The sequence below is a fragment of the Hemibagrus wyckioides genome, linkage group LG05, assembly GCF_019097595.1.
Source record: "Hemibagrus wyckioides isolate EC202008001 linkage group LG05, SWU_Hwy_1.0, whole genome shotgun sequence".
Classification (NCBI taxonomy): Eukaryota; Metazoa; Chordata; class Actinopteri; order Siluriformes; family Bagridae; genus Hemibagrus; species Hemibagrus wyckioides.
The window spans coordinates 13,445,537-13,471,484 of NC_080714.1; the positions used below are offsets into that span (position 1 = coordinate 13,445,537).

Consider the following 25,948-nt stretch of genomic DNA (forward strand, 5'->3'; position numbering starts at 1 on the left):
CACCAAGTGCAATGCAAAGCGTTGGATGCAGTGGTGTAAAGCACGCTGCCACTGGACTCTAGAGCAGTGGAGACGCGTTCTCTGGAGTGACGAATCGCGCTTCTCCATCTGGCAATCTGATGGACGAGTCTGGGTTTGGCGGTTGCCAGGAGAACGGTACTTGTCTGACTGCATTGTGCCAAGTGTAAAGTTTGGTGGAGGGGGGATTATGGTGTGGGGTTGTTTCTCAGGAGCTGGGCTTGGCCCCTTAGTTCCAGTGAAAGGAACTCTGAATGCTTCAGCATACCAAGACATTTTGGACAATTCCATGCTCCCAACTTTGTGGGAACAGTTTGGAGCTGGCCCCTTCCTCTTCCAACATGACTGTGCACCAGTGCACAAAGCAAGGTCCATAAAGACATGGATGACAGAGTCTGGTATGGATGAACTTGACTGGCCTGCACAGAGTCCTGACCTCAACCCGATAGAACACCTTTGGGATGAATTAGAGCGGAGACTGAGAGCCAGGCCTTCTCGTCCAACATCAGTGTGTGACCTCACAAATGCGCTTCTGGAAGAATGGTCAAAAATTCCCATAAACACACCTAAACCTTGTGGACAGCCTTCCCAGAAGAGTTGAAGCTGTTATAGCTGCAAAGGGTGGACCGACGTCATATTGAACCCTATGGATTAGGAATGGGATGTCACTTAAGTTCATATGCAAGTCAAGGCAGGTGAGCGAATACTTTTGGCAATATAGTGTATATATATATATGTATAACATCAGATAGTTTGCAAAGTGTTGCTGAGAAGAATCAAGAATTAGAACCGAAAAGACATGACTTTTAACTGACATCTCTCTGTGCACTCACACACGCACGCACACACCAGCCAAAATACAGTGAGTGTGCGCTGGAATATGCTCTAGAACCGCTCTCAGGATGCTTTAATGTCCTACACCTATCGTTCTGCTCAGCACCGCTTGACTAAAATACCTTACAGCCCTTGAGAGCGACAGCAATAAAATTTTTTTTAAAAAAACTGTCAGAAAACACAACAATGTTATTATTCAGATAACCACGTGACTAAAATACCTTACAGCCCTTGAGAGCGACAGCAACAAAAAAATAAAAAAAAACGGTCAGAAAACACAACAATGTTATTATTCAGATAATAGCCTAACTTTGAATTTTTAATGTTAACACAGTTGATAAAAGTAGGCTAACAAATGTATGTTGTGTCAAAGGAGGCCCACTGTCTTTGGTTCTGAAAACCCTTGACTTAAGGACCCTTTTGAATATTATTCCATACCCAAGACGTACAAATGCATTAAATTAAATAAGCCTAAAGATAGATCTAAATAAACTATAAACTGTTAAAGCACTAAGACATTACAGTCTGAACATCATGACTTAATAAAATATTGGTAGGCTATGTATTTTTTCACAATCAGATGCATAGCCTAACTTAAATCCACATGGACTGAAGGTTATATGTTATGCCAGATGAAAATTATTTTCAAATTAAAGCATTTTCTTTATAAAAGACAAGAGTTGGTCTTCAAAATGCATTTTTCCAAAAGGTACACTTTGAAAAGGGAGGGTCGTCTTATAATCAGGGACGTCTTATATTCGGGACAATACGGTACATATACATACATAAATACATGTTTGTGTAACCCGCAGGGCCTTTTGGAGTTGAAGCTGGCTTTGCCCACAGATAGTGCTGAACCCAGTGGGCTCAATGTGCTCAGGAGACTGTGGGTGGCCAAATTTGATGTGGAGGAGGAAGGCAGAGCACTAGCTAACAAGTGAGTCAAGACTTGATCACAATGCACTATTTTACAGCATATCTGTTGCAAGAAATTAATAAATTCCTGAATAGTTATTCTATATTCGCAATTCCTTAATCACAATCATGATGCCTTCCATTCAGAAATTAATTGGGTCAGAAGAACTGATACTGTGGTCTTAGTTATTACATGGTTCATTAAGTGATCAGATCTCACGCTATGTGCTTAATGGTGCTTTTAACTGCATAGGTATTTGTATTTTTGTAAAGAAAAAAATTAAAATAAATAAATAAGGGTTTTTAATAAACAAGTTATCTATCTATGATTTTTGTAGGTGAACAACTATTACTTTCTTTTGAATTGGATATACTTTGGTTGTTCCTCTTGTAATGAATAGCAAGCATCTTTTTAATCTGTTCAGCTTCATATACTATAGTGATACAGGACATATTTAAAAGCAACAACAAAGCCCTAGGGACTGGAGGTAATTCTAATGAGAGAAATAATATCTCTTATTTTTTGAGTTTTAATTATTGTGGAAGATATTCATTTTACAAATCATGTTATTTTTTAACAATTTATGAGGGTTATAATAATTCCAATAATAATTCTGGAAAGTACTGTATAAGAGGACCTTATTATTATTATTATTATTATTAAAAAATGTAGGTAAAATATCTATATATATACTCATTTGGAAGATCTACTGGTTTTACTATTTACAGCTTCATAAGCACTTGTTTGAAACATGTGATTCAGAAACTTGTGTGTGTGTGTATTTAATATTAATGACCTTTTTGAGTGTCCCCAGTACTCATCAGTAATGCAAGTTTTTATAGTAAAAAAAAAAAGCTTACAATTCAAGCATCATCATTTTGCACTAGACAGATAGCGGTTATACCCTCCCTATTTTAATATTTTATATAGGGAAAATGTGTTCCAAAGTTAACATCATCTGATGTCATCAATTGGATAGTAACTGTTTAGACCATTAGATCCCATCTTTCTCTTATTTTAATGGTTTTGCTGGTGGTTCTCCATCTGTTTTCTGATGTATATTTCTACTTCCTTAGGTTGTGGCAGACTTTGTGTCTAGAGTTGGTTCCTGAACTTTGTCCACTGCTAATCAGTGATGTAACACACCATGAGGAAACAGTGAGGGTGGCAGCAGCTGAGGCTTTATCCTGTGCCGTGAGTCAATACCAGGAAGAATCAGCTGCAGTTCTGTCTCAGCTTACCGAGCTCTATCAGCAGAAACTTTATGTGAGTAGAAAACAACTAAGGAGATTGTTGAAACTACTAAAATTGGCTTAAGAACTGTCCAATGCATTATTAAATCCTGTAAGGCTAATGGTGAACCGTCATCTTCGAGGAAGAATGTGATGTGATTTTAAAAAAAAATCCTGAATAATCATGGTCAGAGATCATTCAAACCTTTGGTGAATTTTAAATAAAAAAAAAAATAACACAGCAGCAGAACTTATGGCTATGTTTAATAACAAGTCTAACAGCATTTTCACATGTGCAATGCAAAGAGAATTCAAGGGATTGGGACTAAACATCTATGTAGCCCTAAGAAAATCACTTGCCATTGAGGTTAAAAAAAAAAAAAGAGAGAGATTCAATTTGCCAGGGAGCATAAAGATTGAATTCTGGAGTAATGGAAAAAGGCCATGTGGTCTGATGAGTTCAAATTGATGGGGCCATTGATGATTCCAGAGTGATGGGTGCATTAGGGTAAGAAGAGAGACAGATGAAGTGAGGCACACATCATTCCTAGTGCCTACCATATATGTCTGTGGGGGTAGTGTTATGATCTGGGGTTACATCAGTTGGGCAGATCTAGGTTTAGCAATGTTTTTTTACCCAAAAATGAGGCCACCTGACTGCCTGAATATTCTGAATGAGCAGGTTTTTCCTTCACTTGATTATTTTCTTCCCTGATGGCACAGGCATATTCCAAGATAACAACACCAGGATTCATTGGGCTTAAATTGTGAAAGATTAGATGAGTAGTTAGTGAGGCATTATTTTCACAGATTTTTATGGCCACCACAGAGTCCAGACCTTAACCCCCATTGAGAATCTTTGGGATGTGCTGGAGAAGACTTTATGCAGCAGTCTGACTCTCCCGTCATCAATGCAAGTTCTTGGCAAGAAATAAATGCAACTCTGGAGAGAAATAAATTTTGTGACATTACATAGGCTATTTGAAACAATGCCTCAGCAAATGTGTGTGAAAGGGAGGTCCACTGAAATTAGAGACTGTGTGTGTAGGTTACTGTTAGTTGGAGATGTTTGGAGAGAGTGTGTAGCATTGATGAACAGATTGAGAGGGAGAGATGAGGGGCATGAGGCCTTGTACACACAGGTGTGTAATACACACATTTAACAGTTGGAGTTTGATTCGTGAATGTTCTATGCTAGGTTCTGAACATTGCCAGTGTAGTTTGGGATGTTTTATTATATTTGATCAAGTCTGCGAGATTTGGGCATCCGCAACAGGAACATCTGTACATCTGATTAGTTAAGAGAAAATATAACACTATCAGTCTGTACAGCCTGGTGGACTCGATTGGTGGAAGTAGCTTTTGAAAGCTCAGCAAGTTAAAAGATGTGTGTAAGCATGTGAGGATAACAATAGTGATGCTTTGCTTTGCAATCATCAATAAAAATGATAATGATAGTCTTAAATAGCAGAACAGTGTATTAGTTTTATATAAGCAGACATAATAATTGTCGTATTTGAGAACAGTTGTAATGCTTTGTTTCTCCAATAATAATAATAAGTATGTGAGAACAATTGTGATGCTTTTCTATGCAAACACCACCAATTACAATACTAGAATTAATTTTTTAACTATTTAAAAATATTTAAATAAACAATAGAAATTATTGATTGAATTTCTAGTGTAGATGTTGATCTTTTCTTAACACATTATTCAATTTATAAATTGCAGAGACCACCTCCAGTCCTGGATGCTTTGGGACGGGTAATATCAGAAGCACCTCCTGACCAGTGGGCTGCAAGGTAAAGCCCCTGCTTTTTGAGTAACACTATTCATGTATACAAAGTGTTGTACTGAAGTGATGTTTCCTAACTACAGATGTGGGATAGCACTGGCTCTTAATAAACTGTCTCAGTGGCTAAGGGAGTATCAGGTGACTCCCATCTTTCAGTTTTTCGTACCTGAAGCTCTGAATGACAGACACAGTGAGGTGCGACGCTGCATGCTGGATGCTGCTCTGTCTGTCCTCAACACCCATGGCAAGGTATCTCCACCTAAAATCCATGCTTTACTCCTTCCAGTGCTTATGTGCATTTGCCTGCAACAAACTAGATGTATTAAAGAGTTATAGATTTAATTAGAACATGCATGCTGCCTTTATGTAACTAAAAAAAACATACCTAAGATTGTATGCATATAAAGCTGTATGTTATTTAAATTCTCAATGTGGAGGGCTGTGTGAATATACAAGCTAAACTATATGTACATGATGTATTTACTAGATTGTAGCTAGTTTTCAAATGAATTTTAAGAAGAAAATTTAAATGTAAAAATGTTTTTGATTTTGTATTATAGGACAATGTAAACTCACTGCTGCCTGTGTTTGAGGAGTTCCTGAAGAATGCTCCTCAAGATGCCAGTTACGACTCAGTGCGTCAGAGCGTGGTCATCCTCATGGGCTCACTGGCCAAACATCTGGACAAGAGTGACCCCAAAGTCAAGCCAATAGTCGCTAAGCTTATCACTGCTCTCTCCACACCCTCTCAGCAGGTAATTGCTGTCCCTTTTGTCCAGTTACAGGTGTAAATCACAAGTAAATCATATGGAAACGGTGGGGCAGCTTAACTAAGATTCTGGTTAGTGCCTGGAAGGTGACTGGAGAAGGCACATACACTACTCCCAAAAAGTTAAGGATATTTGGCTTTTGGGTGAAATTTATGGAAAATGTAAAAAGTTCACACTACAGTGATATTATATCATGAAAGTAGGGCATTTAAGTAGAAGCATGCAATGGTGATTTCCTCATCTCAAACAATTTATTGAAACAAAAACAGTGGTGGGTATACCACAATGTCATTGTCTCAATAATTTGTCATGTGGCCTTGACCATCAATTACAGCTTGACAACAGTGAGACATGCTGCTCACAAGTCGACTTATTGTCTGCTGAGGCATGGCATTCCACTCTTCTTGAAGGGTGGCCCTCAGGTCATTGAAGTTCTGGGGTGCAGGGTTACGAGCCTCTACACGGCGACTCAGCTGATCCCATAGGTTTTCTATGGGATTCAGGTCTGGAGAAAGTGCAGGCCACTCCTTTTGAGGTACCCCAGCCTCCAGCAGCTGTTCCCTAATGATGTGACCTCGATGAGCTGGAGCATTGTCGTCCATGAAGATGAAATTAGGCCTGTGTTGTTCATGCAGGGGCACAATGACTGGATTAATGATGGTATTCAGGTAGTATTGGCTTGTCACTGTACCATTCACAAGATGTAGGGCAGTTCTGTATTGCGTAGACACACCTGCCCAGACAGTAACACCACCACCACCACCAAAGGCTCGTCTGGTGACAACAGTTGCTGATGCATAGCGCTCTCCTTGATGTCTCCAGCATCGTTGGCGGCCATCATTTCTGCTCAGTGTGAATTGACTTTCATCAGAGAACAGCACTGAGGCCCACTGGTCCCTCCAGCGTAAATGCTCCCTGGCCCATGCAAGAGGATGAGGCCTGTGCCTGGTGGTGTGGTCAGGTACCCTTGCCGGTTGTCTAGCACACAGACTACGCTGATGTAAACGGTTTTGAATGGTCTGACGTGACACTTGGGTGCCTCTCACCTCCCTTAAATGTGCCTGGAGTTAAGTGGCATTCATCATCCGGTTCCGCAGGGCAACGTTCAACATGGGATGTGGCCAAAGGACGTCCACTTCTATGCCTTTCTGTGACTCTTCCAGTCTCTCTGTATCTCTGTCGCAACCTGCTGATGACACTCTGTGACACTCTAAGCTCAGTGGCCACTTCCCTCTAAGAACATCCTGTTTGAAGCCTCGCAATGGCAAGGTACTTTTGATCAATTGTTAGGTGTCGTCTTGGTCTCATGATGTCAAAATGTGAACAGCATGATGAAGAAGACTTTAAATACCAATTCAAATTGAACCAGAAAATTTATTGGTCGATTCATGGATCAAATACCAGTTGTGAATTTTGCCGTTAAGCACCTTGTTAGAGACCAAGTTATGCAAAAACTACTGAAACACTGAACAGTTGGATATAGCATTCAAAAGTGTAGAGAAGGTCAAATTAAGTTCGCCTGTAAAGGTTTAATGCATTTTAGGTGTATCCTGAAATTTCACCCGAAAGCCGAATATCCTTAACTTTTTGTGAGTAGTGTATGTGATGTATAACAAATATATGTGTGCATGTGCAAATAATGAACATGCAGATATAGAGTAATTGCTTTCCTTTACAATTTTATCACACAGGTAGGTAGATAGATAGTGTATTGATGTTGTGTTCTCTTTGTATGTAGAGGCCCTAGAAACAAACTTCTTCACAAAGAGCCTTTACTGGACATAATAAACTCAAGCTCAGGAGAAGTCAGTGAAGGAGGGTGCAAAGCTGTCCTTTCTGTTTTCAAGCACCAATTAGACCTCCACTTTATGTACTAAAGCTGGGCTACAGTTAAAAGAAACTTTAGTTAGCCCTGGATAGTAAACAAGACTGGCTAATACATACATACATACATTACAATTGTAAATCACTTTGGCTGTTGGCGGAGCTACAAGCAGCACTGTTGTAAGAAATAAGATTCAACTAAAATCTCTGCTAATGGCTCAAAGGGGTGGTGAGAAAGGGCTTCTATAACCAAAGATAAATCCCACAATGGGACCAACTGCCTGGACATTGGCCACATGGAACGTGCACCTTTCATATTATTATTAGCTTGCAGGTTTGTCTCCAAATCCTACATGACGGGCCACAGCAAAATATACTGTCATAGTGGAAAAAGCATTTCCTAGATATAGCAGATCCTGGAGAAAGTGGAGAATGTCTGTCACTGAGCACAAAAAAGCACAATATGACTCAGCCCACTCCATTTCTCAGAGATTGCCATTTATTACTGTAAAGCTTTACAGGGCCTTGCTCAGGGGCTCTGAGCTCAACTTTCCGATCAGTAGTCTAATACCTTAACCACTAAGCTACCACATCCCATTACCCCATTGAATTTGGGTGGTTTCATGGTGAAATGCAGTGTGTATTCCTGTTAAACAATAGTTATAACCCACAAATGAACTGCACATGCTTAACTATTGTCTTTGCTGGCAGAAAGAGGCCTTCTGTACATTTCCACCCTGCTGGCACTGCATTGTGATCCAGGAACTGGTTCCTGAAATCGGTGTGGGTGTGTCCCTAGTGGTTTTCTTTTTTTTTTTTAAGTTTTTTTTTTTAATTGATTTTCCTCAGCTGTTTGCCTGACTGCAATAGTGCTTTTATTTTTCCTGAACTCCTAGAGGGAAGAATATTGCCCACTGTGTGTGACCTGGATTGTATAATACATTCATTCATTCAAAGCATCAATTGCCCTGAACTGAGAGGTGCTTGGAAACCTCTGGTGTAAACAGTGCGTGTGCTTGGGAAAACTGTTGAGTATAACTCAGAGTTCCCTTGTTTTTCTGAACTGGAGGAAAACTTAGAGCTGCCAAGCTGGCTGAGAGGGTAGTTGCGGCACTTGCATGAATCCCCTAAATTTTCAACTTAGAATAGGTGCAATAAAGTGAAGACATCCAGTGATCAACTGTTCATGTGGGTTGATGACTGAGAACAGTGGAAAATGGCCAGATTGGTTTGACCTGTCAGTAATGATGTATGTCAAACCTTCACTTTTTATAACTGTGATAAACACAAACAAACAGGAATCTGAGGCCATCATGTGGACAAGCTGTCCAAAACTGGACAGTTGAAAACTAGAAAAACAATCTGTCCAGTTTGGTTGAGTCTGTGCTCATGATTCTAAGCGTCAAATTATTGGTCTGGATAGGAAAACTGATGAGTGGAAACTGATGTGGTTTCCCATTGTTGCCCACCCACCTCATAGTTTGATGTGTAATCTGAGATGCTTTTCTGCTGACCATAGTTGTAAATAGTGCTTATTTGAGTACTATAAACTTCCTGTGAGCTTAAAGCAGTTTGGACATTCTCTTCTGATCTCTCTCAACAAGGTTTTTTAGCCTGCAGATCCTATGCACATAGGATGTTTTTTGTTTTGTGTATAAAAATCCCAGTACATCAGCAGTTTCTGAGCCAGCTACCAACTACCTTGTCACTGTTGGTCACAGAGATCACACCTTTCCCCCCATACTGATGTTTGATCTGAACATTAACTGATGCTCTGCATGATTTTGAGCATTGCTCTGCTGCAATATGGTTGGCCTGTTAGATAACTGCATGAAAGTTGTTTACAAATACAGTGTTCACCTAAAAGTGGAAGGTGAGTAGGGCTGAAACGATTCCTCGAGTAACTCGAGTAATTCGAATACAAAAAATCATCAAAAGAAGCTTTGTTTAGTCCATTTACTATAACTACACACAGAGAAGATTCAGGCCAAAGAAAATGGCAGAAAGTTTGGGATCATTTCAAAGTAAAACAGACAGAAAACTGTACAGTGTGATTACTGTAAGACTGAACAGTACAAGTTCCATACTTCAATATCTCAACCGTGGTGAAGTTAGTTTGATATTCGGACATTAGACATTCGGAAGCGGTATTTTAGGGACCGTCGACAAATAAAAATCGGAAAACATATTTTGGGATAACGAGGTGTACCTCGTGGGGGTTTCTAATTAGATTATATTGGTACTAGTTTTGGGTCACATGGCATATGTATATTTAAGAAGAAAGTAGAATAACTGGGGCATGTAGCCAGGTTAGTAACAAGTACCACGCTTTAGTCGTACAGAAATTTGTCGACGGTCCCTAAAATACTGCTTCCAAATGTCTGTCTAATGTCCTCAAACTAACTTCACCACGTTAATATCTCATTCGAAAACACAGTCCCCTCTTTAAGCTTAGCTTAAAACAATATGAACGTTTGCACTTTGCTTAAATCAATATGATGGCTAGTTGAAATTAAGGCCCATAAAAATGTATGTAGATTATGGCTACATGTAGTGACTATTTAAGATCGTAAATCAGTATGGTGGGTAGTTATGATGTCCCTAATTTAGCTAAGTTTTGTAAAAGCCTAAGCGTCATTCATTTTGATAGCCTCACTCTCTCTGTCACACACACACACCAGTATGTAGAGAGACATTTAAGAGAGTTTATTCTCCAAATTATTAAATCTCCAATTATTCTCACTAATTTCATGTTACAGAAAAATGTATTAAGAAATTTTGTGTATGGACTCTTGTTCTTGTTCTAGTTACCTTCCTGTCCCCTAATTTTTGCCTCTTACATAAACCACAAAGTCTTCCAGGAAGACAGTAAATGCTTATGTCCTGCTTGAGCTGTAGTTAGACTGAAACGTCAAAGTTAAGTTGCATAACATAAATGGAATGTTTTGTTATTATTATTATTATTATTATTATTATTTTTTAGGTTGTAATATTTTGAAGTAAAGTTTTTTTATTTATATATTTGTATTTGCATTTTGAATGTCACTTAAATGCATTAAATGGGTTTAGATTTTATGTTCATTTTTCTAAATAGGAAACAACTTAGTTGTTCATTTTAAGAGATCTGTCTTATCTTCTCTTACATATTTAGTATTCCTCTTTAATAACGAAAAAGTACTTCTTATCCGATTACTTGATTAATCAATGGAATAATCGGTAGAATATTCAATTACTAATATAATCGATAGCTGCAGCCCTAAAGGTGAGTATATATTATATGATCTACAGTTGCTGATTTAGTTACAAACCACATTCAGTGTTATTTTATTACCGGTAGGTCACGAAATTTTTCAGATTAGGACCTCTAGATGAGTAAACCATGTGTATTGAGTGGAACTAATGTGTTATGTGCTACGTATTTGGGAAGTGTTGGTGCAGTATTTTATCCAAAAACTAGAATAAGTTATCAGAGATCAGAATGCCACATCAGCATATGTCCCTCTACTACAGGTCCAGGAGTCTGTGGCCAGTTGCTTGCCTCCTCTGGTGCCTGCTATAAAGGAAGATGCGGGTGACATGGTGCGCAAGCTGCTGCAGCTGCTGCTGGAGAGTGATAAGTATGCAGAGAGGAAAGGTGCTGCCTATGGTTTAGCCGGCTTAGTAAAGGGCCTGGGTATCCTCTCACTCAAACAGCAAGACATCATGACTACGCTCACTGATGCCATTCAGGACAAAAAGAATGCCAGACGGAGAGAGGGTGAGTGTGTTTAGATTTATGATGATTGTTTTATATATTGTAACTAACTCTTTTATTTTTTCCATTATTGGTAAATGTGTGTGACAGTAGGCTATAAGCACATTGTGCATTGTTAGATAATCTGACATATTTTATACCAGTATATAGATAGATTTGTTTGTTTGTTTGTTTTAAAAAAACAGGCTGTCTTTTTCCTCACATCCCCTTCATCCCTGACTCCTAAACACTATGTGGAATGTGGTATAATATATTAGAGTCAGAGATTTGCACAAGCTGTGATTTCTCTCTCTAACTCAGGTGCCCTATTTGCTTTTGAAATGCTGTGCAACATGCTGGGAAAACTGTTTGAGCCATATGTGGTACATGTGTTGCCCCATCTTCTCCTCTGCTTTGGAGATGGGAACCAGTATGTTAGAGAGGTATACACAAACTTTATCTTTTTCTTCTGGTCTTTGTTTCTCTGTCTTTTGTCCACTTTTTCATGTTCTTGTTATTTCCTTCTATCTATTCTAGGCAGCAGATGACTGTGCCAAAGCTGTAATGCGCAATTTAAGTGCTCATGGGGTGAAGTTAGTTCTACCCTCTCTCCTTGTAGCCCTAGAGGAGGAGTCCTGGAGAACAAAAGCAGGTTAACATTCACTTTTTTATGTTCCTTGAGCAACTTGCAGTCTCCTGTGAAAGTACTGGATTGGCAAGGCCAATTATTTTGTTTTTGCTATACACTGAAGACATTTGGATTTGACATCAAAAGATGAATGAGACAATGGATCTGAATTTTAGCTTTAATTTCCTAATATTTACATCTGACATCTACAATTCGTTTATTTGTGCTAAACACTGACATTTTGAGGTGGGGGAAAAACAGGTTGTTGATAAATAAAATTAATAACTTGAAATGACTTCGTGATTTACACACCAGGCATCTGTTGTTAAAAAGGATAAACTGACCATCTATCAGAGAAAAGGAGTCCATTTTGAGCTGGGAAAAGAGAGAATATTAATCATAGCAGTTATTGGAAAATGTGATGGGCCAAAATTATATAAGACCCTGATCAGGAGCCAGTAGTAGGTCATTCACCACTTAAACCAGCACTGATGAGGTGATGAGGCCTAAATCCTGGCATACATTTCATTAATGTTATTTATGTACAGGGGTTGGACAATGAAACTGAAACGCCTGGTTTTAGACCACAATAATTCATTAGTATGGTGTAGGGCCTCCTTTTGCGGCCAATACAGCATCAATTCGTCTTGGGAATGACAGATACAAGTCCTGCACAGTGGCCAGAGGGATTTTGAGCCAATAGTGGCCAGGTCACTACGTGATGCTGGTGGAGGAAAATGTTTCCTGACACGCTCCTCCAAAACACCTCAAAGTGGCTCAATAATATTTAGATCTGGTGACTGTGCAGGCCATGGGAGATGTTCAACTTCACTTTCATGTTCATCAAACCACTCTGTCACCAGTCTTGCTGTGTGTATTGGTGCATTATCATCCTGATACACGGCACCGCCTTCAGGATACAATGTTTGAACCATTGGGTGCACATGGTCCTCCAGAATGGTTCGGTAGTCCTTGGCAGTGACGCGCCCATCTAGCACAAGTATTGGGCCTAGGGAATGCCATGATATTGCAGCCCAAACCATCACTGATCCACCCCCTTGCTTCACTCTGGGCATGCAACAGTCTGGGTGGTACGCTTCTTTGGGACTTCTCCACACCGTAACTCTCCCGGATGTGGGAAAGACAGTGAAGGTGGACTCATCAGAGAACAATACATGTTTCACTTTGTCCACAGCCCAAGATTTTCGCTGCTGGCACCATTGAAACTGACGTTTGGCATTGGCACGAGTGACCAAAGGTTTGGCTATAGCAGCCCGGCCATGTACATTGACCCTGTGGAGCTCCCGACGGACAGTTTTGGTGGAAACAGGAGAGTTGAGGTGCACATTTAATTCTGCAGTGAGTTGGGCAGCTGTGGTTTTTTGGATACAATCCGGGTTAGCACCCGGACATCCCTTTCAGACAGCTTCCTCTTGCGTCCACAGTTACTCCTGTTGGATGTGGTTCGTCCTTCTTGGTGGTATGCTGACATTACCCTGGATACCATGGCTCTTGATGCATCACAAAGACTTGCTGTCTTAGTCACAGATGCGCCAGCAAGACGTGCACCAACAATTTGCCCTCTTTTGAACTCTGATATGTCACCCATAATGTTGTGTGCATTGCAATATTTTAAGCAAAACTGTGCTATTACTCTGCTAATTAAACATTCACACTCTGCTCTTACTGGTGGAATGTGCAATCAATGAAGATTGGCCACCAGGCTGGTCAAACTTAGCCATGAAACCTCCAACACTAAATTGGCCAGTGTTTCAGTTTCATTGTCCAACCCCTGTATGAGCTGCTGTACTACAAAATTTACTCTGATCTTGGAGATAAAAGGGGGAAGCTTGGTATTGGCCTATAGCTGGACAGCTGACAGAGGATTGCTATCTACAGGGTTAGCTATTAAATTATCTGGTTTTAAATGCATAGTCTGAATTTTTGTCTTTTTCAGTTTTGCCATTAAAATAATTCATGAAGTCATTGCTGCCACGGTCCTTCCTTGATACTTGAAATAATACCAGCACAGTTTGATGCCATTTGCGTTCAAATTTTCTTGTGGTGTGTTTGAAGGTGCATGTGTTATGCCAGAAACCTATTTTTTCTGTAGAGCTACATTATCTGGGGTGTAGTGAAACATTGATTTTAAGTAATCAGTTGTTTGATCACATTCTCTCTGGTCAGACAGAGATCCAATCATGGATAATAACTCTGGAAAACTAGTGATGAACCTCTCTGTGGTAGCAGACATAAATGTACATTTAACATGGTAACATGTCAGAGACACGTTTTTAATGAGACGAGAGCATGGTCCGAGATGTGACTATTTTCTAAATTTAATCTGAGTTTTGAAATGAGCTCAAGGCCATTTGGAAATCACCTGGAAAAGTAAGAAGCCACTGGTGTAATAACAACCATACATCCAACAGGTTGACCAAGAAAACAGCAGCTGATGCCAGATACATTGTGAGATCTGTGAAAAGAAATCTAGAAAAAATAGTGACCTCACCAACATGCTCAATGAGTAGGGTGAAGGTATCAAAAAAATAATTTAAAGAACTTTGAGAGCTGAAATACAGTGGCCACAATACCCTGCAAACCGCTCATTAGCAGTAAGAATCAGAAGGCCAGATTAGAATTCACAAAGAAATAAACAGATGAACCACAAACGTTCTGGAACCAAAATTAACCTATACCAAAGTGATGTAAATAATACAAGCTTATCAGTCAAGTATGGTGGAGTTAGTGTCATGGCTTGGGGTTGCACAGCTGCTCACTGATATTTACTGTTGATGTAACTTCTGATGGCAGCAGAAGAATGAATTCAGAATTCTACAGAATTATTTGGTCCGCCACAGAACAGAGAAATGTATCTTATCTGATTGGGAGGAAATTGATCAAGCTGCATGAGAGAGGTTAATGCAGTTATTGCAAGTAAGGATATGTAATCAAATATGCAACTAAATATTAATCACCTGGTGGTTTCCCTTTCTAATACTACTACTACAACTAATAATAATAATTAGTCTATATTTATGCCTTGTTCAAAATAGCCCAGATTTAATTCTCACTTATGTTTGGGAAGAAGAAAAAAGTGAAGACTCCTGTTGCTTTTTTCCAGCTCCCATATCATTTTGTTTCTGTGCTCTGCAGGTTCTGTGGAGTTGCTTGGTGCCATGGCATTCTGTGCCCCTAAACAGCTGTCATCATGTCTACCCAGCATTGTGCCCAAGCTGACTGAGGTTCTTACTGACTCGCATGTCAAAGTGCAGAAAGCTGGGCAGCAGGCACTGCGCCAGATTGGCTCAGTCATCCGCAACCCTGAGATCCAGGGTAAGAATTAAATAAACTTGATTTTTAATCTAGCTGATGGTAGAGTTGCCCATGATGGTTTCTGCTCTTCCCTTCTAACCTAAATATATCAGTATATTTCCTATGATGATTTGGTTTTTATTTATCATGTTTTCTAAACATGCATTTTTCTTCATTCAGATTTTGTATGGTTACAAAAAAATGACAATTATGTGTATATACAGAAAGCAGAAAAATGGGCAACAAGTCGAGTTTAAAAATTTGAACTAATCGGTGAATGCACTTTGTTAATTAATTTCCCTGGGTTCTTAGCCATCACTCCCATTCTGCTGGATGCTCTTACGGACCCATCACACAAGACACAACATTGTCTGCACACACTGCTTGAGACCAAATTTGTGCACTTTATTGATGCACCTTCACTGGCTCTCATCATGCCCATTGTTCAGAGGGCTTTCCAGGACCGGTCCACGGACACACGCAAAATGGCTGCACAGATCATCGGCAACATGTACTCCCTCACCGACCAAAAGGTGGGTGCATGGCCTCTGATACCATTATATTTGTTATGTGTTGTTTAAAACGTGTGCTGATTCGTTCCTCTCTTGTTCATTTATTAAGCATGCACAAAGCAAAAATGGTTGTGTTTTCTTTTTTCTCATTTTATTGCATCATTGTTACATCACCCATCTAACTACTGCTACCAATTTGTCTTGTGTTTGGAGCAGGATCTCTCTCCCTACCTGCCTAGTGTGATACCGGGACTCAAAACATCCCTACTGGATCCTGTACCAGAGGTTATCCATAATATATCAAATAATCTGGACTCCTTATGCATTCTGTATATCATGTGTATATTAAGATTTTACATTGTATTATTAAAAAATCCCATACATTTATTATGCTGAAAATCTACTACTAATTATTATTATTATTATTATTATTATTATTATTATTATTATTATTATCATTATCATTATTATTTTATATTTTGCTTTAATTTTTTGAGTGTCTGAGTTCCTAGTCCAAGTTAAAGCTTGTACATTCTCTGCCCTGTAAGGTACGGACAGTGTCTGCAAAAGCTCTTGGTGCTATGGTCAAAGGTATGGGTGAGTCCTGCTTCGATGATCTGCTGCCTTGGCTGATGGAGACTCTAGCCTCTGAACAGAGCTCTGTGGATCGTTCTGGAGCTGCACAGGGTGAGAACAGCAAAGACTTTTGAACAAAATATGGTCACCAAGTTGTATAGAAAAGAGAAAACTTTCTGTGGTTCCCTCTTTTGCAATACTGGTTTCTTAATCTTTAGCGAGTCATTGTAATCTAGGTTGCTTCATAGGTTTTCTTCACCTTGATGCATAAATAAGTGTTTCAGGCCACATTGGGTGAAACTACTACACTTTCAAGAAATAGCTACTTTTTGAATCCAGTCTGTTTAAAAATAACTTATGACATCGTTATTTTGTGCTTCAAATGGAGATAACTGAAGCCATTACGCATTTCATTGCAAAAGACATGGTGCCGATTAATACAGCGCAGGGTTTAAAATACTCATAAACTCACTGGATAAGAGATGTCATCCCCTCCTGCAATTACTTGGTCTAGATTCATGAATTAATTTTATTTTTAGTATATTATTTATACCATGCATATTTTTCCTTTTTAATTTTTTTTTTATTTAAAGAAATCAAAGCAATGCAAAGCAATGTATAATTGACATTTAAGTCTTCAGTAATAGAAGTTTTTGGCAATGGTATAAAGCTATTCAAAATACTATTTAATGTAAATTGTGATAATCGTAATTAATAATCGCAATTACAATTTCAAGGGACTAATCAACAGTTATGATTTTTGTCATAATCATGCAGCCCTTACATAAGAAAGATTAGTATCTGTTATTATATATCAGATATATATTATATATCTTGAGTCTAGTAAAGGAGCTGATAAGTTTCCTCTCTTGTAGGTCTGGCAGAGGTGATGGCTGGGTTAGGTGTTGAGAAGCTGGACAAACTGATGCCTGATGTTGTCCAGACGGCCAGCAAAGTGGACATTGCTTCTCATGTCCGCGACGGCTACATTATGATGTTCATCTACCTTCCACTCACCTTTGGTGAAAGATTCACTCCCTATGTAGGCCCAATTATTCCCTGTATCCTGAAGGTATTCTTTATTTTCTCAGCTGTCCAATGGAAAACAAAAACATCTGCATTCTTAGATTTTTCCTCTCCACTTTATAGTACCATTATAGTACCATTTCTTTTAAAAAAAATCATTATTTTCCTTATAATTGTGTAAAACTAAACATATTTTGCAAAGACTTTTTGTCTTTTTGCAAAGATTCTTTAATAAAAAATCAGTCCCCAAAGTAGAAACTCAATGCAGTAAAAGTGAATAAACCTGTGATAAGTTAGATCACAAGGCACAAAAATTATAAAAGCTGTGATCATTGAAACAAAATCTAAACTGCAGTGGATGTCTTCCTAAAATAACACCACAGATGCACTACTTGGGTCTGAAAAAAAAGAAGGGGAAGCATGAATTAGAATTAGAATTAGAATTGTCACAGGGATTATCACTACAAATTTACACTTCTGTGACCGCTCATACAGTGCAAAGGTCATTGCATAACATCAACCTCTATTGACAGTATCTTAAGAAAAAAAAATCCCTTGCTTTTTTCTTTGGCACAAAACACAAGAGTAAACATGAAAATAAGCCTGATGTGTATTGGGAGCACATTCATTGGTCAGAGGAGACCATAATGAATTTTTTTCCTCTCAGATCGGGTCCAACATGTTTAGCATGAATTTGTATACTGTATGTACTGTATGCAAGTGTATTGTGAGGTATGAAAGGTTTTTAAGGTGTACAGGCTTTAGAACATATTTTATTCTTTAGTAGGCATACAGATATTCAGAGATAAACTGATATTTCCTTTTATTTATGAATGCACTAAAGCAGCTGTCAACAGGGGCCACTAAAATAGAAGGGTGCATAATTTTCATAAAACAAACATACTGATGTCACCTGTACAGCAGTATTTCAGTAGATGTTGCAGCAGAATGGACTTTCCCTCCCTCCCTTTCTCCCTCTCTCTCCCACCCTCCCTCTCTGTGTGAGTGTATATATACATCGATCAGGCATAATATTATGACCACTGACAGGTGCCATGAATAACACTGATCATCTGACACTGATTACAACCTTGCTCAAATCCTTACGCGTGCCCATTTTTCCTGCTTCTAACACACCGACTTTGAGTACAAAATGTTCACTTGCTGCCTAATATATCCCACCCACTAACAGGTGCCATGATGAGGAGATAATTAGGGTTATTCACTTCCTATCAGTGCTTATAATGTTATGCCTGATCCATGTGTATGTATGTATATATGTATACCTGTCTGATTTTGTGCATTCAGGCTCTGGCTGATGAGAATGAGTATGTAAGAGACACAGCACTAAGAGCAGGTCAGCGCATCATCAGTATGTATGCAGAGACAGCCATTGCCCTTCTGCTGCCTGAGCTTGAGCAAGGCTTGTTTGATGACCTTTGGAGGATCAGGTGGGGGACTGTCTCACTATTGTAACACTGTTGGGGAAAATCCATTAATGAATATAGAAATATAATGACTATATAAGACCAATTTTATTTTATATTGTACTAATTTATAGTACCTTAATACTTTTAAGTCAAGTGGGTTTTTATTGTCATTCCTCAAATGATGTTTTTACAGGAACATGGTGCAACACAACAGTATGCAAGACTACATAAAGAGCAAATACATAACAGCATGAGATGAGTGCAGGACAATAAATACACAGAACTGAAAAATAAATACCCAGGCAAAAATACGCTGCCCAATAAATTCTGTTATAAACTGTAAACTATTGTTAGAGTAATAGATATGCATTGGGTGTTCCATAAACCTTATGCAGCTCTATAAAGTGCAGGTGTGCTGTGGTATTAGGTTGTACTGGGTGTTTGATTAGCTGAGATGAGCATTGGGAAGGCAGTAGCTTGTTAAATAATCTGACTGCCTCAGGGAAGAAACTGTTTCTGTCTTGTGCTGGTGCCATGGATGCTCCTGTACCTTCTGCCAAATAGCAGATAGCAAAAAGTTAAGAAATGGGTGAGGGGGTCATCCGCAATATTATTAAATATTCAATTATTCAGTTATTTATTTAAAAAAAAAAGACAGGTTTTCCCCAACTCTTTAATGTCTAGTATAATGGAGCACTTTGGCTTCTCAGTATATTACAGTTCAGATGGCCAGTGAGTGGACGACAAAAATGTTACATTATGCTAAATCCATACAGTACACTGGAGCTAATACTACAGACATACAGAAAATGTGGCTGTGTGACTTACAGAACATGCTAACAGAATAATATGCAGAATAATAAGAGACACACCACCTTTTGAGTCACACAAGGGAATACTAGCCCGTTTAAAATTTTGCTACATTTTGAAAAAAGGTTTTTGTATGTAATTGTATGCTGTTAAGAATCTGAATGAATAACTGAAAGTTTCATTAATGTTCAGCTATTGCACTTTTATAATGTTAAATGTTTTTTAATTGGAAACCTAAGACATATTCAGACAAGATTCATTTTTTTTGTTTTTTTAACTGAGGCATTATTGTACTGCATCATATCTGAATTTTGGGTATTGTTGTAACCCTAATACTATAGCTTCCATTATCTTCAGCTATAGCATCCGGATTGCAAATATCATAACATCAGCTGTAATAATGACAAAAGCTTAAAACTATTGTGGCAGAAAACCTTGGCTTTAAAATGAAAGATAACATGCAGATATGCCAAATAAATAAAATATATCTGCTCTTAGGTTCAGCTCAGTGCAGTTGCTAGGAGACCTGCTCTTCCACATTTCTGGGGTTTCTGGGAAGATGACAACGGAGACCGCTTCCGAGGATGACAACTTCGGGACAGCACAGTCTAACAAGGTATATACATTGTGCCAGATAAATCAAAATTCTGTATTTTGACTGACTCATTCTCAACACATTCTTTAGTTTTTTTTTTTAAAAAAAGGCAAAAATTTGTCTGAAATTAGCTTTATTAGCAATTAAGCTTCACTTTATACACTGTTTTGTCACTGTCCCTACACTGTTCAAGTTATTCTCCAGTGATTTTGTAGAGAATTTAATACATTTTTATAAAATATCATACATTTTCTTATTACTGTTGTGTAAAAGTTACAAATTAATATTCCTGTCAATATGGACATAGTTGGTGAATTTCTTTCCCCAGTAAGACACAGTACATTTAATTTAGGCAACTAATTCTAAATTTATTATTATCATTATTAATTAGATTTAATTTTGTATCTAAATTGTCAATTATTATTATTATGTAAATTTTGTAGCCAGTCATTAGATAAGAAATAATACATTTTGGTGTATTCTGCTGACATGAAGTGGAGTTACTGTTACAAACATAACGGCACAGCCAATGTGTATTGTTAATTATCATGGTACACCAATGAATCATGTTAGCCCTGTTGTCACTTACGCTATAATACCTATAAATTATAGCACCTATACTGGCTTGGACAATGAAACTTGCCAATTTATATGTGGCCTGGTGGATAATATTCACTGATATCACGTTCAAGTAAGAGCAGAGTGTGAAGGATTTTAATGGAGTTCAAAAGAGGAAGAATTGTTGGTACATGTCTCACTGGTGCATCTGTAACCAGGATAGCAGGTCTTTGGTGTATTGAGAGCCATGGTATCCAAGGTAATGTTGGCATACCACCATGAAGCACCATGGACTGTTGATACTTGTGCTAGATGTTCACGTCACTGCCAAGAACCATTCTGGAGGACCATGTGGATCCATTGGCTCAAACATTTTACACTGAGGGTGGTGCCATGAATCAGGATGACATATACACACAGCAAGAAAGACTAATCACAGAGTGGTTTGACAAACTTGTATGTGAAGCTGAACATCTCCCATGGTCACCAGATCTGAATTCTAGTGAGCCACTTTGGGGTGTTTTGTAGAAGCATCTAGGGAAACGTTTTCCTCCACCACTATTATATAGTGAACTAGCCACTGTTCTGCAAAATCAAGCTCTTAAACTGAAAATCTCTCTCACAACTGAGCAGGACTTTCACAAGGTGAATTGATGCTGTATTGGGTACAAAAGAGAGTCCCTTCACCATAGTAATTGATTATTGTGGTCTAAAACCATGTGTTTCAGCTTTCTCTACCAACTCTTATGAGTTGGTCCGTCTCTCTATGCTCTTTTCAAGTTAAAAAGACATAGGACACAGGTTGTTACAGAGAAACTTCTTTTTCAAAGACCCTTATCTGAAAGCTTAAAGAAACAGCTTTGCTCCATAAAGCTCAAGTGGTAGCTCTGGGTTGTTGATCGGAAGATCAAGGTTCAAGCCCCAGCACTGCAAAGCCAGGGGTGCTGCATCATGGGTGACACTGTGCACTGGCCCCAACCCTCCAAGGATGGGATATGCGAAGACAGAATTTCACTGTGCAGTAAAGTATATAGGCTACATATAAAGGCTACTTAACTTATTAAAACTACTTATCTATTACAAAGCACTGATCCTGGAGTCTCCTTTGAAAAATGCTAAATAAATCTTTTGAATCCAAAATCTATAATAAATGTTAGATTACACATGTATTTAGGATTATCTGATAACTAATGTCAGCAAAAGTAGCCACTTGTTAGTGTTACAATGTTGTGGTCTGTTTTTCAGAAATAATGCCTTCATTGGCCAAGCACAATTTGAGTATTTTACACAGTTACACAGTAATTATTTTGTAAAACAATTGTGTTACTCAGGCCATTATTGGTGCACTGGGAGTGGAGCGAAGGAACCGTGTGCTCTCTGGCCTCTATATGGGCCGCTCAGACACGCAGCTTGTGGTCAGACAGGCCTCCCTGCACGTCTGGAAGATTGTGGTGGCTAACACTCCGCGTACACTTCGAGAAATCCTGCCTACACTGTTTTCCCTGCTGCTGGGATTCCTGGCCTCTACCTGCCCTGACAAGAGAACGGTATACACACAGAATTGAATTCATGTACTTTTAAGGTGTTAAATAGTATTTAGTGATGGTAATTGGTTGATTAATGGACTTGGTTCAGAAATGTCAGAAATTATATTTTGTTCACTGTCACTTACTTCAAAAATGCACTTTATCCTTGGCCAGATTGCAGCTCGTACTCTGGGGGATTTGGTAAGGAAACTGGGGGAAAAGATCCTTCCGGAAATCATCCCCATCCTAGAGGAGGGTTTGCGCTCAGAGAAGAGTGACGAGAGGCAGGGTGTGTGCATCGGTCTCAGCGAAATTATGAAGTCCACCAGCAAAGATGCTGTATGTTGCTTATCCCTGTCATTCTGATGTTTAAGATTTAATTGTGCTTATTTTAAACAATAGTGCTTAGCTGTATTTTATCTGTCTGTGTCCAACAGGTGCTGGTGTTCTCTGAATCCCTAGTGCCTACAGTGCGTAAAGCTCTGTGTGACCCTTTAGAAGATGTGCGTGAGGCTGCAGCTAAAACCTTTGAACAGTTACACACCACAATTGGGCACCAAGCACTGGACGACATCCTCCCTGCTCTGCTTAAACAGCTTGTGAGACAAGGACTTACTTTACATACCTTATACATATCTTCATCATCTTTTTCTTTATCTTTCAGTTGTCACTTATTTGTCAGTGTGCAGAATATGCCATGAATGAATAATAATTTTTTTAAGAAATAAATATCCATCTATATTCTTGTCGATAAGAGTTATTAAATCTTGCTCTTTGGTATGCAGGAGGATCCAGAGACTGCTGAATTTGCTCTGGATGGGCTGAAGCAAGTTATGGCTGTGAAGAGTCGATCAGTGCTGCCTTACCTGGTGCCCAAGGTTGTCTCTCTCTCCCCACAATATTCCAAAATCTTACCCCTTTAATAATTGTTCCTTAGCACCATCTGTCATAAAACCAGACTGATTTTCTCCTAACAGTCACAAATAAAATAATGTGGTTTATCCTGCAAGCTTTAGCTCCTTAATTTGGTTTTTATTTTATTTTATTTTTTTCTTGTCTCACTCTTTTTTCTTGTTTGTAGCTCACTGCTCCACCAGTGAATACACGTGTGCTAGCCTTCCTGTCTGCTGTGACGGGTGATGCTCTGACACGTCACCTGGGTGTGATTCTGCCTGCTTTACTCTCATCCCTCAAAGAAAAGCTAGGCACTGAGGAGGGACATCAGGTACCCTCAATATCCAAGCATTAAAACCAATTAAACAAATTAAAATCTTCACTGTTATGATGGCTAATCTATTACTGTTATCTTATTGTATTGCTAAATTACTTTTCTAGATTAAAATGAAAGAAATTTTAGTGGAATGAAACCATCACGCAATTGAGGCAGAATTGTTGATCTTTTCTCTCCTGTACAGGAGTTAAGCAACTGCCAGACTGTGATTTTGTCCGTTGAAGATGAAGTGGGCCAGCGGATCATCATTGAGGATCTACTGGAGGCAACACGTGGTGTAGATGCTGGTCTTAGGCAGGCATCTGTTACCATATTAAATTCCTACTTCTCCCGAACAAGACTTGACTACAGCACTCACACACGCACGCTGCTTTCTGGCCTTGTGCGCCTGCTCAATGACACCAACCCTGAGGTGCTCCATCAGAGCTGGGACACCATCAACTCCATCACCAAGGTGTGAAAGAAAATTACAGCCAGTTGTTCCTTCATTTCTTTTTATAATAACCAGTTGTACAAAAGATAGGAAAATGTAAAATTAAAAAAATATATATATTTCTTTAGCTTGAAATTTTTTCCAGGATAAATATAATTAGTCTTAAGCACTTTTTATAGATGGCTGGAAAGAATGTTTACATAATGGGCACGTGTATACACATACACACACATACACATTTATTTGTTGGATGCAGAAATTGGATGCTGGGAGTCAGCTGGCTCTGATTGATGACTTGCACAGAGATATACGTTCAGCAGCAGCTGAGGTCAAGGGTGAACATCTGCCTGGCTTCTGTCTGCCCAAAAAGGTACAAACTTATGTTTTGAGTCATATTTTAGGTTTTAACTTTTGGAGTCTCACTATTTTGCTTTTGTGCTTCAGGGAGTGACTTGCATTCTACCTGTTCTGAGAGAGGGTGTGCTGACGGGAAGCCCAGACCAGAAGGAAGAAGCAGCACGTGCGTTAGGTGCTGTCATCAAGCTTACCTCTGCTGAGGCTCTGCGGCCCTCTGTAGTCAATATCACTGGGCCGCTTATTCGTATACTCGGAGATCGTTTTGCCTGGACTGTGAAGACTGCTCTACTTGCGACCCTGACCCTTCTGCTTCGCAAGGTTTTTGCCTTGTTTTTATATTGCAGTTCCATGGACCTGCAGTCCATTGAGAAAATTTTAACGTCAGAAAATTTAATCAGATAAGTGTAAGCACAGCATAATTCAGTATATATTAGAAAAAAGTTAGCAGAGTCAGTTAAAGCCTGAATTTCAAGTTATCAGCATGGGTTTTTTACTTGGTAACCATTGCACAAAAGGATTGATGTAAATATGTCCATTGTCTCACATCACTATATATATTTAATGATTTGAATTGAATTGTGGCCTCTCTGGCATTGTCTGATAGGCATTGTTCACTTTTAACAGTTCTGTGATGCAATTTTGAACGATCATATTGACAGACTGCTTTGTGCAGTGTGACCAGTAGTCAAAATTCATGATTTTTCTCTTTGTACAGTGTAAGGCTGGCTTTGTGTGTTATTTGTGATGAGGATACATAAACAGTTGCTTTTGCATCTTGCCCTACTGTATGCAGACATGTAGCTTGTCATTTGCATAATATTGCCATTTGTGGAAGCTTTAATTAGCAAAACCTGTTGTGGAAAAATTGATTGGTTATGAGAACCCCCATAAAATCAAGACAAAGCTAGGGTTTGAGATTTTTAGTAGGTTCCTCTATTGTATTTGATTTTTAAATGGTTTGTTTGTTTATCAATCATTCAAACTCAAGGAAAATGTTAACAGGGACTATAGAATTTTGATGAAAACATGCACTTAAACATGCAAATATAACATAAGAATTTAAAAAATGCATTAGTTAGAAAAGAAAATGTAAGCTTATTCAGAAGAAACAAAGCATGTCCCCACCTGCTGGAATAACCACTTTTTCCTCATGTGTTGCTGTCTGTAGGTGGGCATAGCTCTGAAGCCGTTCCTTCCACAGCTCCAGACCACATTCCTGAAGGCCCTACAAGACACAAGCAGGCCTGTGAGGCTCAGGGCAGCTGAGGCTCTAGGACAACTTGTTTCTATACACACAAAAGTGGACCCACTATTTACGGAGCAGCTCTCAGCCATTCGCAATGCTGAGGACTCAGGCGTCAGGTACACTGCAGTCTGCAGATTTTAGTAGAATACTCCAATTCCGTGATTAAAACATTCCACTGTTAAGATGAGAAGGTTTAGCTTAGCAATTAAAAATGCTAATGAAGCTACGTTTGGATTAGTAATTTAAAAAGTCTTAGAAGCTATTTCCTTTCCTAATGTTCTGGTATGTGATGCAGGGAGACCATGCTGCAAGCCCTGAGGTTTGTCATACAAGGTGCTGGAGCTAAAGTTGACCCTGCCATCAAGAAGACCATGACCGCCATGTTGCTAGGCATGCTAGGACATGATGAGGTATGGCAATCTGCTGTAGACCTTTGTCCGGGAATTATCACTGATTTTACTCCTGTATCCAAGTAAATAATCAGCCTAGTTTGCCCATCCTGGTAATATGAAGATGAAAATTTATATAGTTCTATTAATTGCATTCTTCTTGTGGTGACAAACCACTCAACATTGTTTAACTT

General features: G+C 38.9%; 1 protein-coding gene across 8 annotated transcripts in view; it reads left to right on the top strand.

Moving 5' to 3' along the window:
• Nucleotides 1-25,948, top strand: part of gcn1 (GCN1 activator of EIF2AK4) — a 52,018-nt gene that overhangs the window by 18,204 nt on the left and 7,866 nt on the right. For all 8 annotated transcript variants that reach the window (XR_009204590.1, XR_009204585.1, XR_009204584.1 and 5 more), the window contains exons 29-53: nucleotides 1,665-1,789; nucleotides 2,845-3,034; nucleotides 4,732-4,802; nucleotides 4,879-5,044; nucleotides 5,356-5,550; nucleotides 10,900-11,146; nucleotides 11,444-11,565; nucleotides 11,660-11,774; nucleotides 14,907-15,086; nucleotides 15,378-15,598; nucleotides 15,794-15,862; nucleotides 16,126-16,264; nucleotides 17,029-17,225; nucleotides 18,488-18,630; nucleotides 19,918-20,035; nucleotides 21,904-22,119; nucleotides 22,273-22,437; nucleotides 22,536-22,697; nucleotides 22,884-22,976; nucleotides 23,180-23,323; nucleotides 23,514-23,783; nucleotides 24,019-24,132; nucleotides 24,207-24,437; nucleotides 25,288-25,481; nucleotides 25,661-25,775. Coding sequence is in view for 1 of the 8 variants with exons in the window: in XM_058389769.1 (XP_058245752.1) it covers nucleotides 1,665-1,789; nucleotides 2,845-3,034; nucleotides 4,732-4,802; nucleotides 4,879-5,044; nucleotides 5,356-5,550; nucleotides 10,900-11,146; nucleotides 11,444-11,565; nucleotides 11,660-11,774; nucleotides 14,907-15,086; nucleotides 15,378-15,598; nucleotides 15,794-15,862; nucleotides 16,126-16,264; nucleotides 17,029-17,225; nucleotides 18,488-18,630; nucleotides 19,918-20,035; nucleotides 21,904-22,119; nucleotides 22,273-22,437; nucleotides 22,536-22,697; nucleotides 22,884-22,976; nucleotides 23,180-23,323; nucleotides 23,514-23,783; nucleotides 24,019-24,132; nucleotides 24,207-24,437; nucleotides 25,288-25,481; nucleotides 25,661-25,775 (4,002 nt within the window). In the remaining 7 variants the exon portion in view is untranslated. The remainder of the gene's footprint in view (nucleotides 1-1,664; nucleotides 1,790-2,844; nucleotides 3,035-4,731; nucleotides 4,803-4,878; nucleotides 5,045-5,355; nucleotides 5,551-10,899; nucleotides 11,147-11,443; nucleotides 11,566-11,659; nucleotides 11,775-14,906; nucleotides 15,087-15,377; nucleotides 15,599-15,793; nucleotides 15,863-16,125; nucleotides 16,265-17,028; nucleotides 17,226-18,487; nucleotides 18,631-19,917; nucleotides 20,036-21,903; nucleotides 22,120-22,272; nucleotides 22,438-22,535; nucleotides 22,698-22,883; nucleotides 22,977-23,179; nucleotides 23,324-23,513; nucleotides 23,784-24,018; nucleotides 24,133-24,206; nucleotides 24,438-25,287; nucleotides 25,482-25,660; nucleotides 25,776-25,948) is intronic.